At 41.4% G+C, this 17219-nt stretch overlaps 1 protein-coding gene across 4 annotated transcripts in view; it reads left to right on the top strand.

Annotated features, from left to right (window-relative positions):
• Window positions 1–17219, top strand: part of HECW1 (HECT, C2 and WW domain containing E3 ubiquitin protein ligase 1) — a 279914-nt gene that overhangs the window by 165119 nt on the left and 97576 nt on the right. For all 4 annotated transcript variants that reach the window (XM_052795694.1, XM_052795687.1, XM_052795670.1 and 1 more), the window contains one exon: window positions 11406–11481. In XM_052795694.1, coding sequence (XP_052651654.1) covers window positions 11406–11481 — 76 coding nt within the window. The remainder of the gene's footprint in view (window positions 1–11405; window positions 11482–17219) is intronic.

The raw sequence follows: 17219 nt of genomic DNA, 5'->3' as shown, positions 1-17219 counted from the left end.
GGACTCATCACACTCTTCCCCTGCTCCAGCGTGGGGTCCCTCCCACAGTAGACAGTCCTCCACAAACTTCTCCAACGTGGGTCCTTCCCACGGGCTGCAGTTCTTCATGAACTGCTCCAGCATGGGTCCCTTCCACGGCGTGCAGTCCTTCAGGAGCACGCTGCTCCAGCGTGGATCCCCCATGGGGTCACAACTCCTGCCAGAAAACCTGCTCCGTGGGGCTCCTCTCTCCACAGATCCACAGGTCCTGCCAGGAGCCTGCTCCAGCGCAGGCTTCCCATGGGGTCACAGCCTCCTTTGGGCACCCACCTGCTCTGGTGTGGGATCCTCCACAGGCTGCAGGTGGATATCTGCTCCACCGTGGACCTCCATGGACTGCAGGGGGACAGCCTGCCTCACCATGATCTTCACCAGGGGCTGCAGGGGAATCTCTGCTCCGGCACCTGGAGCATCTCCTCCCCCTCCTTCTTCACTGACCTTGGTGTCTGCAGAGTCGTTTCTCTTACATGCTCTCACTCCTCTCTCCGGCTGCCATTTCTGTCTGTCCCACAACTTTTTTTCCTTCTTAAAAATGTTATCACAGAGGCGTTACCACTATCGCTGATTGGCTCGGCCTTGGCCAGCAGCGGGTCTGTCTTAGAGCCAGCTGGTATTGGCTCTGTCGGATACAGGGGAAGCTTCCAGCAGCTTCTCACAGAAGCCACCCCTGTAACCCCCCCCGCTACCAAAACCTTGCCACACAAAGCCAATACAAGGGGGAAACTGCCAAGTGTGTCTCATGATGTCCTCATTTTCTACTGTGAGCGATGCATCATTGACGGGGGCAGCACAGGCTGCTTCAGTGTCCTGCAGTTCAGGGATATATAATGCTGCTGCAGCAGAAGAGGATAAAATATTAATGCCATGAAGTCAGTGGCCAAACTCTTACCACTTTCAGAGGGGTCAAAATTGACTTCCAGATTCAGCAGTCATCCTTTGTGTCTTACTGTAGACTGGCAGCACAGCCTGCCCCAAGATGGGAGGGGAAAAGTTGTGTCTCTTGTTCTTCTCTTTCCAACTGGTTAAGGGGGCATGGTCCAAGGAGGTGGCTTGCATCAGATCTGCTTCCATGTAGCCCAAAGTTTTGGACGCTGACCAAGAAAGTTTTGTTTCTGCTACTGCAGGAAAGAGGAGAAGAGCAGAGAGCTGCTGCTGGAAGGGCAGCCTCGTGGCAGAGCACCGGCCTCTGCTCACCATGGCTTCCAGCAATGGCAGCAGCAACAGCCCAGCTCTGCTCTCCTCTCCTTGCCCATCACCACTCATACAGCTGCAGACAAGTGAGTTTGGGGGCTGCCTGCGCAGGGAAGGAAGGAAGGGATGAGCTGTTTGCTTGGCAGAGGACAGGAATGTTCCTGGTGGGAATGAGGGGGAGATGTTTTCTGCAGAAGACACCTGCTTCCACATGAGGAGAGGGAGGGCTCTGGGGGGCAGGGGACGCAGAGTTTGCTTGGGGATGGGAGCCACTTCTCTTGCGTATGAGTACTGGATGATGTCGATGTGGGGGATGTGTGTAGTGTGGGGTATGAACCTCTGTGTTGCCTTGCTTTGTTCCACAGAATGGTTTCCCAGAGTTGACTGAAGTGTTTGAGATGAATTCTGCACTGATTTCCATCAAAACTGACGCATGCAACAGAAGACATCTCTTGTTGCTGATAAGATGTGATATATTTATTAAGATCTACAAGAATTATATCATTATACACACTGTAGTTGATTTCTCTGCAGTGACAGCACTCCTGCACTTAGTTGACATCCCTTTCCCCTCCTGTCATATTTAATGACTTTGTCTTCATAAGTCTTTTGCATCCAATATGCAGCAGTCCAAATCCTTCACAAGGCTTTCTGTGATGATCAAATTGCTGTAGTGAATTCATCTGTTATTGGAGATCGGATTTTGTAAATGCTGCTTCCCCCTAGAAGTCTTTGCCATACCTCAAGTTTGCTGTAACACCCCACCAGTCATTTTCAGGATGAGTCTGGCCCCTGTTTTCTTCATCCTTCAGACGGGTCGTTGACATTACATACGAGGAGTAGCAGAGATAGAGCTAGATTTGTTCAGTCTTAAGAGAAGTCTTAAGTGGGATGTTACTGATGCCTTGAACTACCTAGTGGGAGATTATAGGGAAGAAGGAGGCAGCCTGTTCTCACAGTGCATGATGAAATGACAGCAGGCCGTAGATACAAGTTGCAACAAGGGACATTCTGATTAGACCTCAGGAATATTTTTTTTCTTAAGACAGAAGTCAAACGTTAGAACAGGTTGCCGAGAGAGCTTGTGGGATCTCCATCTTTGGAGATACTCAAAGCTGAACTGACAGGGCCCTGAGTAGCCTGCTCTAAGTTGGTCCCACTTTGAAGGGTCAGATGACTTCAGGAGATCTCTTCCAACATTGATTATTCTATGGCAGTTTGATTACAATCAGTATTCCCACAAGCCCACTTCACTGGAGAAGGCTGTTGACTTTTTAAAGCCCGTTGCTCTAGAAAGCAGCAACCTAAGAAAAACAAAATAATGAATGCTGTAGCTAGCAGTAGCCAAATAGGAAAACAAAGGCAATTTTTAAAAAGAAACATTTAAAAACCCAACTACACAAACAAACCAACCAACCCCATGGGTTTACTGAGATACAATAAGCAGTTTCTGCTGGGTCTAATGGATCTCCCGAAAGATACAGAGGAGAAACACTGAGTGTGAATGAGGCTGGATTAACTAAGTGATTGTAGATCTGTAAAAGGAGAAATTTTTTTTTTTCTTCTCAGCTTTGCCCTTTCTATGCCATCATAACTAGAATAATGCTCTGTGGAGTGAAATGTTTTATTAGTAATTCAGCAAGATCAAGGGACATTTGAAGTAAGAGAGATGTTTCTCTACTTTTTAAATCAGACTATAAATCCCTGCAGTCGCCTCATTTCTGCCTAAAGTAGGATCCAAGGGTGAAAGTAAAGGGTCTGTAACTCACTTCTAGAAATAATGGTATTCATAGTGAATTGATATTTGGGGCATTCATTCAGAAGAATGGGCATTGTTCACTGCCTTGCTGCTTCTTTTATGATGTGAAGGGTTATTGACTCGATTCCTTTGTCCAGATGCTTTGACAGCAAGACTAATGCATTGAGCCGTTCTTGAAATACAGCTTAGCTGAAGGATATGGTTGTCTCTCTCATGTGTGAGCATTACTTGTCTAAGTACTTGTCCCAACCAAATTACATTAGAAGAGTGAGGAGTTTCTGAAGCTCTAATGAAGGCTGCCTGGAAGTAAAAACTGCCATCTAACGCAGTTTCCTGCCTTCCAAAGACATCACGAATGTGTCAGAGTTTAGAGTATTTCCACTATATATGCCCTACATTTTGATCACTCTCATTATTTTGTAGTGCAAAGAGAAAAGGTGTTAGCAGCAATTTTTTAGTTCTCCATACAAACAAAACATTTTCTTGAAAAGTTTGAATTTGGAGTCTACAGGGGCAAATTTTATGCAGAACTACAGGATCCAAACAGCGCCCAATGGGCCTGTCTCACCTATTGATGGCAAACCTCCCAGTTATTTCAGTGGGTTGTAGGGTCTTGCTTAGCTGCTTCTGAGAGGATAATATTTACGAGCAGTTCTTGCTGTCCGAGTGCTTAAGTGCACTAATACTCTGTGCACAGACCTGTCAGGTTTACAGGGCCAATCCTGTCCTGCATTAGGCAGCTGCCTGATGTAAATCTGGTCATAAACCCAGATTTTCTTAGAGGTTGTTTGCTGGATGATGGTAACTCTGGGAAGCACAACGCCGTTTAGCAACTGCAAGGCGCCTTCTTCCCTGCTAACTCGACCAGAGTTTGTTTTACACATTGGGGCTGTAAACTACTGTCATCCTTTGGACCGCTTTGAACTTGCTGAGAGACTTGTTAGCGCTCAAAGGGTCACCACCATCAAATAGCATGCAGCCTCAGAGCCAATGTGTGAGCAGTTGGTGAGATATGCTGCAGAAAGCAGTCCTCCCAGAAGTTTGCTACACATAAAGAAAAAATGGCTGCTGCTTACATGTAGTCCAGCCATTGACGCAGAAAGCAACCCAAAGCCTATCTACATGTATGTGTGATTATGTTTAAGTATCTGAAAATCTAAGAGTTTATTTAAATGAAGTTTCAAAGTGTGAAGGAAGATCAGAATCTCTAATCAAAGCTTTTCCTCTGCTGCCAGAGGATAGCTGAAGTTTATTAGGCAGAACTGTTGAAACAATTAAAAAGCTGAATCTAATAAAATTTTGGAAGAAAAAGATACTGGACTCTGTGGGACATACTGATTTGTTGCCTCAATCCTCGATTTTGTTTTAATTGGAAGCGGTTGCTCTTAACATCCCTATTCTAGCTTCTGGTTATGCTGAAATAGCATTCTACCCACATAGGGTAGGTTGGGGAGTATGAAATATCTTCATGCCAACATGGAGACCTCATAGACTTGGTATGTGCTGTCATTGAATGTTCTCTTGTTGTAAGCCTGTTGATAGTTGCCTTCTAGGGGACTTTATGGATGATACTAAGCAGCAATTTTTTCTGGTGATTTAGTTTGGCTGCCAGGGTTTGTTATCTAGAATCTGCTGAAAGAATTCATAACATTTTCAATGGGAAGAAAATTATTTACTCACTTCCTTGCTACCTTTTTTAAGAGTTTCTGGGAGAGAAGTTTTTGGAATGAGAAACTTCTGTCTCCTGGGACTAAATGAAGTAATCAATAAACACTGCTGCAAGATGAGGCAAAAGGAGCTTTCTGCAGACAGAGAGCAATTGCCATATGCCCGCAAAAGGCAAATTCTCCCCTTAATTAGGGAATGGCATTGAGAAGGTGGTGTGTTACAAGGCTAGAATGGCACTGACCATGACACATGGGGAAGACTCTGCATGTGTGTGGTCACAGTCCTTCAGGGATGTGAGCCGGCTGCAGGGAGCCCAGCAGGGAGTTAGGCTGCTGCCAGAGAAACTGGCTGCTGTTTGGAAGTACCTGATAGAAAAATACTATGGTGCCAGCACAGTGGCTTAACAAGCTAACAGGATAAGTGGAGTATATTGCATTCAAGAGCTGGATAATTCTGTTAACAGAGTGAGGGTTGTAGCTGAAGCACTGCCACTAATTAGAGCTAGATTTTCAAAGTGGTGCCTGGGATTATAGCCATAATTCTGTCAGTGACAGTCATGGAGCTCAGGTCTCCATTTGATCCTTTCACAGTTTGCCCCTTCCATCCCAGTGTGCCCTGTGTTTCCAAGGTGTGGAAGAAGTCAAGTGATGGAGAGAAAGGAAGCACTTAGTTTGTGTTTATTTAGTCAATTTTTTTCCAAAACTGTTTCTTTCTAAATTTAGCATGTGGGAGGAAATGGGAGTATTCACCCATTTACAGATCTACTGAGGAATTCCCTCTCTAAAGAGGATGGTAGAATATGAAGCGTGAACTTGGGATGATGTCTTATATTCTTTTACTGTGGAAAGACACTTCACTGCTGAGCTGTGGAAAATGTAAACCTTTTTCCACTTGCTTAGAGAGTTGTCCTAATGTTAAGGGTTCAGTGAAATCAAGAGGGCAACAGTAAAAGCCAACAGAACTAGGTTAGGGGGGAATCATTTTTTGAGGAACTCTTCTTGACACCTGTGCCATGTACACAAAGGTCAGTTCAAACAGTAGCTCCAAGCTGATTTAAACTGATACCAGCAAAGCTCTGCAGAGTGGAAACTGGTAGTCTGCCCCGGCATTGTGCTGGGGAATTTTGGACCCGTCTTACATCTCAGATGAACTAAGGGATACGAACAGATGGAGGGAGATGGGACAAAGCATCAGCTGCTTCTTTTGCTCCTGACCGTTGAATTCACGCTATTAACCTTATTTACGTTGCTTTAAATCTGCAGGCAAGTTTAGTGCTCTTGAAAAGCAGAGAACAGAGAACTGGAGCTTGAAGCAAGCATAGTGCAGGTAGTTATTGGACAGCCTGTCTTTTCCCCCAGCTCTGCAACACCACATCTTTATCTCTGACACATCTACCAATACTTCTGTTTGCTGATGCACAATTTGGGACTGACTTGAGGCTATTTTTCACTTGTGATTTGGATCAAGCACAGGTAACAGCCTTCCCTTTTTGCAATGCTCTCGTCTACTGCTTTTCAATCTCAGAGCCGGTGTATACAAAGAGAAAATACTTTGCTGCTTTACTTTCATAGTTTCTAGTTTTCTTTCATTGTAGACTTCCGTCTTCCATGCAGGTTTGGATAGTACTGCTTGGAAGTGTGAGCCCTTTTGATATGTTCTTAGATCTGCTTTTTTAAAGAGAAGCTCTTGTGAATAGATAGTATGGTCCAAGCTAGAGCTTTGCCAGTTTACAGTACCAGATTATTTAATCTGCATTAAATATTACTGTAGTTACAATCTGTGCTGTCAGTGTAAAATATTCTAGGTTTTAATTAGCACCTTTTAAAATTGGAACTTGATTGGATTGAGCATTAGGTCACGTCCATGATGTTCACCATATAAAGTCAATAAATACAAACAGGTAGTGCAGCACTGTTTTTAATATCACTGCAGTTTCCTCTGTTTTAAACGTAAGAAATATTGGCCTGTGTGAGATAATTTATATCAGTTATAAGCATTAAATGTTACCATTCTTGTGCAGCAGAAGCTACTGATACAGAAGTGCTTTGGCTGTCAGTGAAGAGTAAGATTTCTTAAACCAGGTGTTTCTTCTACTTATGGGAAAAGAAAATTTGCTTAGCTTTGTTGAATCTCTTTGTGTGGTTGCAGGGGCCAAAAATGCCCTTCTGGAGAGGAAAGTGTGTTACAGAACATTAAGACTAAGGCTTAAGAGTATTTTTCTGTGCTGTGTGTGGGAAAAGAAGTAAGTGCTTGTATTTGTCAGCTGTGCATGTCTAGTTGTGGTAGAAGCATGTAATAAAATCCTATTAATCCTGTTTTGTATCAGCAGGACTTTTAAAATAATTAAGTTGCACAATATACAAACACGCTAAAAGGGACTTAGTGGTGCAAAGCATGCTTTACCAGCATGCTGCACTAGTACTGGTGACTGTGGTGCCCAAAAGCAGATTTTCTAGTACAGCACCAGGCAAACACAGTTACAGCTTCTTCCAGACCTGCATTCACCCTGTATGTGTCTCCAGAAGTATTTGCCTCATCATAAGCTAGAGGTACAGGGAGGCTGAATAGGGGCACCCAAGGTGTGACTTGTAAGCCACTTTAATTTCAGGAGCAAGAGTGCTGTCCATGTTACTCTTCCATGTATCTAGGTAGACTGGTGAAGTGTAAGGTATTTTAGGAGATATGTTTAATTAGCTGTTAGAGTCTCTGTTTCTTAGCTTCTGCTTAGACAAATTTTTAGTGTTGCACTTGGAATTTTGCCTCAGCAAGAGCTGATGGACTGTAGTACTCTGGGATTTCTCAAGATTTTTTTTTTTCTTTTTTTTCGTAACACATACCATGGCTAAAGAGGGAGGGAGTCTCAAGGGCTCCATTTGCTAGTGTGAAGCCTGCCTGCTTGCGTATTCAGGGTCACATAACTTCCCTCCAGCATTTGCAAGAACTACTCACAAGGAAAAGTGATACTAGGACAAGACTGTATTATGTTTACCTTTCAGTCATCTCCTCCTGTCTTTTTTTCTCTCTACTGAAAAAGTAATAAGTGCTACTGAACGTGGATCTTTTCCTGAGCTCAGCAAGTCCCGAGAGGCTTGGATCTGGCCTCAAGTACCTCCCCATGTTTCACAGATAGCCATCACAGGCTCTGGTGGTTGCCTTTTGCCATGCTTCAGAGGTTGGGAAACTCTGTAGCAGACCAGAAGAAGATTTTACAGTGTGTGTTTACTGGAGAATATTTTAAAGGAAGTACTGGTATTTCTCTAAGTGCTTAAGTGCATGCACTCCCATCAGTGGCAACGACACCAGCTCCAATTACAAGCAAGGAAAGTGAAAGCAGGTTTGAATCTGATTCAGGAAGCCTTCCGTTTTCTGAGAGATTCAGCTAGGCTTGAAATTGCAGCTCACGTCCCATCTCTTTGTGTCTGGATATGACAGAATTATGTAATAAAACTATATTCATCCTGTTTTCTATCAGCAGGACTTGTAAAATAATTAGGCTGGGCTGCACAATGTGCAAACATGACATTATAAACTAAAAATATTAAACTAATTCAGACTGAGTTCTCAGTTCAAGGGCATAAAAGAGCACCAAAGTTATTGAGGGAAAATCACATTTGTTCCTTCCCATACCAAGGACTTCAAGTCCATAGGATGTCAGGTGACAAGATGAATGTTGTCTTCCTGTCAACTAACTATGTTTTAAGTGGTAGTTGAGAAGATAAAGGGGTTTTTACCTCCCGATGACTAAATTCAAGGTTTACTTACAGTGACAAAACTCCCAATGTAATTATATTGTCTGGATCAGTCTGGATTTCTTTCATGATAAATAGCAAGCAGGAAGAGTATGACCCATGCACTTCCCCATCCCAGGCCTCAAGACACTATGAATCCCAGTTGGTGTGGTGGCTGGCGAGCATTGATGACCATGTGCCCTCCTTTGCTCTGCCCTGCATCAAGTGTTCTTAGCCTTGTCCTCACTACTGGGGACAGCTTGGTATTGCATTAGAAAATGGTGAATCTGAACTGCAGCGAATAGCTTTTTTTATTTCCAGAAGATCAGACTTAATGTCAGGGGACTTTTCTCCCTTCCTTCCCCACTGTTCCTTCTGACTCCTTGAAATGCCAATATTAAAGTATAATCACTTTCCTAGCCTTCCTAATATCCTTCCCTGGGTATGTCCATGTATAATCATGCCTGCCTTTGAGAGAGGACATCTACCTGCTTTTGAGTCCCCTCTGGAATGTGCCCTGCCATGCTTGAGGACCTGTATTGTGGGTGAGAAGGTGCAGCGTACGTGTGGGGAGAGTGGCAGGCCAGTACCACCAGACCACTGGAAGACGAGGAGCACAGGTTTGGGATGGTAGAGCGATACAGGAGGCGTTTGGCTTGGTTGTATGAAGTCTTTAATGGTGCGTCCCGGGTCTCAGCCCAAACATAAGTGCCTCTCTCCCTCAGCCTTTCTGCCCTGCATTCCCTTTCTTAGCTGCCTGGACAGGAAGAAAATCGGAAGAGCTTCAAAAAAGTGTTGTGGTATGTTTCAGATTACTAAGGTTACATGCTAGATATTATCAAAATGCCTAGCGTTTTGATGCAGTGTTGCATCTCAGTTACGCTGGGATAAACTGTGGAGTATATAATTCGCTTATGCAGCAGGGCTGTTTTTTATACCCCATGATTGTGTGACTGAGGGGTGAGCACTTGACAGGACGGTGTGACGTACCCCTGCTTCACAGAATAGATGGATTCTTTAGGAGCAAATAAATTTTTGTTGTTGTTTCACTTATGGGGCTGGATGTGTTGCTACTCTCTTTGTGTAATGCCAAGCTTTGCTAGTGCAGGTTTGGCCATGCTGGGGATGCATGGGTATACCAGAATTTGTGACAATACCCTAGTATAACTGCCTCGATACAATTTCACTAATATAGATACAGCCCCAAAAGGATCATTTAATAGCAACATATTTTTAAGTTTTGAACAGGCTGGTATTTGCAGGACCCCATCAGATCCACCCCCAGTCTGTTCAAAGCATAGACTGTTAAACTATTCATACTGATTTCATGGCAGATCTAAAAACCCCAGAGAAATGTTTAAGGACTGGAAAAAAGCACGTTTTGCAAATGTGCACATATCTAGGTCAGTTGGCTCAGTTACTGTCCTGGACAAAATCATGAAAAGACTGTAAGTAGTAAGCATTAAAGGATAATGTGTAATAAATGTCAGGCAGTGATGTAGTATGAAAAATACATCTTGACAAGGAAATGTCATTGTTTCTTGGTGGGATCACAACTTTGGCTAGTAAAGGTTACTGAGTTCTTGTCATAAAATTCTCATAGTCACATATACTGATTTAAACGTGTGTCTATCCAGAAATCAGTGGTGGCTTCAATAAATGTATTGAATCCTCTTTAGCTGAGAAGGCTGAAAGTGAAATTGCAACTAATTAGCTGTGATCCAGTAGGGATGTTTCTACTGGAATTTGCTCATAGTCCCACTCTACTCTGTACCCTTTTTCCCATTTAAATAGTCTATAAGAAACAAAATTATTATGACAAAAAGTCAAGTCCAACAGAGCCCATTTTTTTTTATAATGGTGTCTAAATTCAAACTGTATATTTATGATCTAGGCCTCATCTGTGTCTTGACCTGCCAGCTGTGCTTGTTGTTTAATCCCTGCTAGCTGGCCTGCAGTGCCCACTTGCCCAGGTTTTGCACTCTCTGGGGGCAAAGAGCAGCTTGTTTTCTAAGTTAAGCTTAAATACACAATATTTAATATACTGAACAGTGAGTCACAGCTGAGTAGGCCTTCAGTTACTGCTTCCTGGCAGAAATTGGAACTTCACTGCATAAATGCTCTTTTTTCTTTTTTGCCTGAAAGCTGAACGGCAAAAATGGTGAGGAGCTGCGGCTTCCCGGGAGCGCAGTAGCACTTGCTTTGATTCCAGAGTCAGTGGGAGGTAGTAATAGTAGCACCACCTCCCTGTTGAACCTGGACCCTGACTCCTGATGGCATCTCCTCTGCTCTGTTCAGGGAAGCAGTGGTGAAAACTGTTGATGGTGGGGTCCTGCTGATGCCCCAGGCACTGGCTCGAAGGTGTTCTTACTTCCCAGTTCTGATCATGGCCAGAAGGTAGCCTGGGTCCTAATTTGCACAACAGCAGCCCCCCAAGAGACTTGCTGAACCAAAGACTGACATTAAAACCTAGACTGTGGAGTACAAAGGGTCATCTATTGACTTTTACTTTTTTAAAAATTTTTTTTTTCTAGATCATCCTCAATGCTTCTTATCATAATTCACAGTTGTTTTTTGCACAGGGTATTAGTAAGCTCTCGGAAGTCTTTCTCACACGTATGCAATAAACTTCCTGGAACAAGATTTTCTACACTAGTAATAAGATGTTATAAAGACAGAAGTTGGTTTTAGAGGTGAGAGCCACATCCCCATCTTTATGTGCTACTTTTGTCTCCTGTTTAATAAGCAGTTCCTTTTTGGGTGAGGATCTGCTGTATTAAAATTACAGCAGTATTTTTGTATCATTCTGTTTTCTTAAGGAAAAGCCTGCAGGAGGGGATGACTTAAGCCACTAGTGGTTAAATTATTACCTGGATAAAAACATTGTTTTGATTAATGGTCATCTAATTGATTCTTATTTTTACAACTAAGAATCTGTAAAAAAGACAGTTATTAAGCAATTTGTCTGTTCAAGAGTTATTGGAGACTACTCTCTCTCACCATTATTTTTTTTCCAGCAGATTTTTAAAAGCATCACCAATGAAGATTCAGTCCAGGGACAAGGAAGTCGGAGGCTGATAAGTTTTTCATTGTCAGGTAAGTCACTGCTGATGTGAAAGTTTTAAAGCCAGAGAGTGGGAAATTGAAGTTACTAAAACCTTTCATGTGCATGTGTATGTATGTATATGTACGTATGTATATATTTATGCATGGTTTTTTGCCTGTTGCTCTAGAAATGACACTGAGACAGAGAATTAATATCTATGATTATTGCCACACTCTCTTCCTTCAATGAGAGTTATGTGCTCAGGTATCTTGTTCAAGTAGTTTTGGGGCCATGTTAGGTTTTCCTGTTTACTATTAAATGTGGTGCTATGTATGTAGGTCAGGGAAAGCAAGATCAAAGGCATGCACTTTACTTACAGAGCAAAATGTGATTTGTGGTAGTCCTCTGCTTCTTGGAGAGCACGTTCCGCAGCCTTGGTCTAGACCTGAGGCAGATCCATGGGCCATGGTGCACAATCTTGTCTGTATTGCTCAACAGTGACTCTCAAACTTCTTGAACCAGAAGACTGCTCTCACTCCTCTAAATTTTCTGAAGAATGTTCAGCCTCATTTCTTGGCATGTTACTGCAGGTTTTAAAGTCTTAATATGGTGCCATGAAGCAGCTATGGACCATTTGATCTGGCTTTGGTAAAAACAATCTGTAAATCACTTCTGTAGAAAAAATCAGTTTGTCAAAAGAGAGTAGTTGTGAGCAAGGTTCTCATCTTGGAGTTTTATGCTTGCTACTTGGTTTCCATGTTTTTTAGCTCCTGGAAGACAAAGATGCTGAACTTGACTCAGGAATTCTTTGAGGAAGTAGTACAAAGAAAGAAGAGTTACCCTAGTTCAAAATTTTTACAAGCGTAGGCCTTTCTGTATAAAGTCCTACACTCAGACAAGCATTGCGTTACGTGATTGGTTTGGTCATATGATTGATTTCAAGCTTCCCTCTAAGGTGTGTTAGAGTCAACTAGGATTTCCATATCTTTTTAATATTAAGCATGCATGTCAGTGTTTTTCAAAATTAGGTAGCCAGTGTTGTTCTTGAGAGGTTATATGTGCTATACGGTAGGTTAGACTGATATTAGACGGGGCTTTTCTAGCACATCACTTACTTTTGCTGGGTTGGACACTGGGCACCCACCCAGTCACATTAATTTGATAAAACCACAGGTTTAGCTCAACAGAAATAAAGAAGTAGAGTTAATATTTTTTTATGTTCTTAAATAATCTTACATAGAAAACGTTGCCCAGAATTGGTAACATTTTTTCATTCTCTCAGATTCTTTGGCCTAGTAGACCAAGAGATGTCAAAAGTAATAATTTCTGAGACTGTGAAATAATGTTGTCTCAGTGGGCCCTTTTATAAGCTAAACTATCTAATTTACAGCTTGATTCAAAGTATTTGAAGACCATACCTTATAATACATTTGGGATATCTTATTCTAGTGGTTCACAAGCAATTCATTTACATTTATATCACATGCATATCAACAGCATCATCACAGCCAGGTATTTGAAAGGCTTTGAGCTCACAATTATTTTATAAAAAATCTTTGGTATCAAAATAGCTCAGTTTCAGTCCTTCTGAAATTAACAGATTAACACATCATGAGGATTTATTTAGTAGCATCTTACTTGGTCAACAACAATAAAAAATGTTATTTCAAAGTAAAATTATTGCTATTCCTATATATGTTATGTTAGCTAATAAAATGCAAATCAAGCTAGGCCTTCCAGAGGCGTCAGAAGGAACTGGGATCCTTTTCTGTTTGCACTAATATCGCAGCAATAACCTTTGTATTGTCATGAGTCCTTTCAGTTCATATAGACTTCTCCTTTTCAATATCTGTATTTTGGAATTATGTCACCTTCAATGTCACTACTTAAAAGTTAGGTTTCCAAATTATGGTTGATTTAATTGCAATTAAAAACCAAAAGAAGTGTAAGAACATTAGTCTGACTGGGGACCATTGCATTAGGTGCTGCAGTAACACAAGAGCCATTGTGCCCTAAGCAGTTTATCATCTAAAGAATGCGAGAAGAGGTATACCTTCTACCATATCAATTTAAAAAAAAAAATTATTAAAATGGGGGAGAAAAATCTTGAAGTAGGCCAAATCCCAAGAAATGCTGAACGACATCAGTCCATTTCAGCTGACTTGTATTGCTTGCTCTACTGCCTAGACACTCCAGCGAGACCCTCTGTTAAAATTAACTGTGCAGAAACAGCTTCTTTCTAGAATTTGGTGGCAAAGTGCTTTATTCTTTCTGTAGTTTTATTGAGTATTTGCTTGGACAAAATCCAAGTGGTTTCATGGGAAGTTTTGCCTGAGGAAAGATTTCTGAATCTGAATAAAAGTGTCAAAGAAAAAAGTATAAACTGATGCTTCAAGGCAAAAGGAGATTGCTAACTTCTTGAGAATAGAAATAGCTGAGAGTTTGCATTACGTCAGCGGGAGGTTTGTTTTCTTTGTGTTTGCTTCTTTGGAGACTGGAAGTTGGTCCTGTCGAAGGTTAGTTCAGATTAATAGGTTTATTAGCAACACTTATATCAAAGAAGATAATTTCCCATGATTAAGCTTTTTAATCGTTCATATGATGACAGTATTATTATAGCTTTCATTATTTAAAATACCAAGAGAAATATTGTAAACCTAATTTAGCTAGATTAAATACAGTCGTTAAGGAAAGCTATGTAGTCGCTTTGCATTTACGTTCCAACATGGACTTTTCTGCTGTTACCAATGAATGTCGCACTTCTGATAAGGCGGCTGAAAGTGTCAGAGCTCTCTCATATGAAGTACAGAAAGAAGAAATGTGCTAAGCTTCCCAAGATGTACCAGCCATTTAACTGAAGGTTCATGGTTTAGCAGCAGTATAACTCATTCGCTGAAAGCCCTTGAAACCATTCTGTTAGCGGGTATATTTAGGAAGTGTTATCATGAGGTTTGCGTGATATGCCTCCTAGCTATATGTTGCATCAAATAACTTTTTTCAAGCTTTAGTATTTCACATATCTCATGTGCTTGCACGCTCTTTATTTATAAGTGTTCTTGTGGAACAAATGGTGTGAAATGCTTGATCAGAATGCAGATGTATAACACACTTTATCTTCCAACCATTTTTTGAAATCCTAGTGACTGACTTTATAACAGGAGTTCTATCCACTAAATTTTGTTTGTTTAATACTGCTATAAATCTGCCTCTTCTTCTGCCCTCCCCATCTCAAGCTAACTTGCCCGGATGTGTTCTTTATAAACCTGAGTTACTAATCACTTGACTTTTTCTTACCCGTCAGAGCTTGTGCAAAGGTGAGGTAACTTTCTACCACCTCCAGTACACCTGTGCCTACCAAGTACTGCAGTGCTCTAGAGTAACAGTTTTAAAGGCCTCAAAAGGCTTGAATTCAACTACTTTATTATCCTATATAACACAGGCCACTTTGCTTCATGGTGTGGAGCTTTGTGTGAGTTTGGCTCAGACTTATCTTACAGACAGGTGTGTAGTCTGGATCTGAGGATACCAAGAGATGGTACTTTGCTCCAGTAGTTAAATGCTTGCAGTGGTAAAAACTCCCCCTTGCTTCCCCCCTTCATGTTACCTGTTCAAGATTTTTTCTGGGTTTTCCTTGATGAAGGCAATTAAAAAGGCAGCCTGTCTTTCAGCCATTTTTCAATAATTAATTTCTCTATTCCTTTTCATTTACTAATAGACCTATTTTCTTCCTGATACGTCTGCTGCCCATTTCTTACACAAATGAGAATCCCTTTCATTTTCCCTTGTAGCATTTCCAGCTTCTAGCTAGAAAAATCACTTTCTCCTCTTTTCCACTGTCTTTACTATTTTGCCTGGGAGCCTCACATGACAGAAATGTTTTGGCTTATCTGTTCCACTTAGTCTTTTTTTCAAAAAATCTCAGATCTTTAAACACCTCGTTGTGCAACTATACCAGCCAATTCTTTCTTTCTTACATTCTTTTTTAAAAGGAAAATGAAGTCTTGTCTATAGAGCTGTAGGTTTCTGAGAGCAGAAAGAACCACTTTAGTTACCTGATTTAACCTCTTGCATATCACCAGTTTCACAACCTCATTCACAAGCTGATCAAGCCAGTAATCTATTGTACATTATATAGTATCTTTCTCAATTCCCCTGCATTATTTTGGTGTGTTGGATTTTAAAACTTCCTATCACTGCATATTACTGTTTGATTTCTAAAATCCCTTGATATTTGTTTCATGAAATCTAATACCAGATGCAATACTTCTGTGAATCTGTGCTCACTTTCCTTACAATAAGTTTTAGTATCATATACTGCTGCATGAATCAAATTGGCATTTCCAAACGAATGCAATATTGCTGTGCTCTTACTGTTGAAAGGCTATTACACTGCTAGTAGCTAAAATAATTTCTATTCCTTTAAAAGCACATAGCTGAGAGGCAGTACTTACGTGCCTCCTGTTGAATCTTCAGCAAGCAGAGTTTTGTTGTTCCTTCCTTTGAAGCCACCACTATGTCTTAGGTAGCTCAGCTCAGTATGTGAACTGCTACTGCCTAAGATAGGTCCTACTTGTTCTGATCAAGCTCTGCAAAGTGCAGTCTACAAAAGAAACACTGACATATTAGCACCCTGGCAATTACCTTACCTCATTGGTACTCAACCCAGATACCAGTCCTGTTCAAGAACATTTTTTCCATGTCAGAACCTGAGCTGACGGCTCTTTGGGAATTTACAAAGGAAAACTGAAGGGAAATGCTGGAGCTGTCCATTGACATCCTAATTAGCAACTCTCTTGTTGTGATGGATCATGAAGATGGTTTATTGTACCTTCATACATGAACTATCAGGATCTCAGTAAGATGACAGTATTTTTACTTTCTGCCATTAATGAGCGGATCATAGAGACAATATATTCCATTTTGGTATTCATCAAGCTAAATCACAGTCTGAATCGCCTGTGGTCTTTCCAGTGACCCTTTGGTCTTTCCAGTGTCCTGGTAACTATGCAGTACTTCGGTAGTTATGCTTTTGGATATGTTCTGGGCAAGTTTGGCCTAACTCAAGATGTCTTCATCCTCTCGGAGGGTCAGGTGGCTCATGAGGAATATGTATCATTTCCTGGCTCTGAGAACATGGGGCTAGTATGCTAAATAAGAAAAATGTGAATTCAGTGAGTTGGCCACAGCATTTCTGGGACCTAATGATCTCTCCCACAAGTGTCCGTATAGCTAGCTGCAAGACATCTATTGTCATCAGTTGGATGGTGCTTGGAAACATGAAGGACATTCAGTACCTCTTGTCCTCTGTTGGAAGGAATTTGCCAACTGTATTAGAATATCAGTATCAGTTTCTCAAAACTAATAGCTCTGCTACTCATTAGTCTTTGACCCTTCTGCTGGTTTGTAGACTATGTCTACTTCAGTGAAGTAAAATATGCACCATCAAGAGACGAGGTGGACTCAGTCTTCTTGAGACACATTTATAAACTGCACAGAATAGCCTTGTGTATTATTTCTAAGAAATTTCTTCTACTGCTGTTGGCAAAACCTTCTCATCCCTTGAGGAGAACAGCTTCTAACTTCTTTAACTTACTACTGACAGATTGATGACCAGACTAAATGTAATTAATTTAGAAAACAGACTGCTTCAGACTCTGGTTCTTGCTCTGATTCTCCATCCTTTTCTATCATGCTCTTATGTAGAGCATTGGTCTGGACCAGTACCTCACTATGTCTGCAGGGAACTGAAATACCATCTTTAAGATAGTTTTGGTGATCATTACCGTCA

The sequence above is a fragment of the Harpia harpyja genome, chromosome 1 (genome assembly GCF_026419915.1).
Source record: "Harpia harpyja isolate bHarHar1 chromosome 1, bHarHar1 primary haplotype, whole genome shotgun sequence".
In the NCBI taxonomy this organism is placed as follows: Eukaryota; Metazoa; Chordata; class Aves; order Accipitriformes; family Accipitridae; genus Harpia; species Harpia harpyja.
This window is presented reverse-complemented; position numbering and strand designations above follow the sequence as displayed.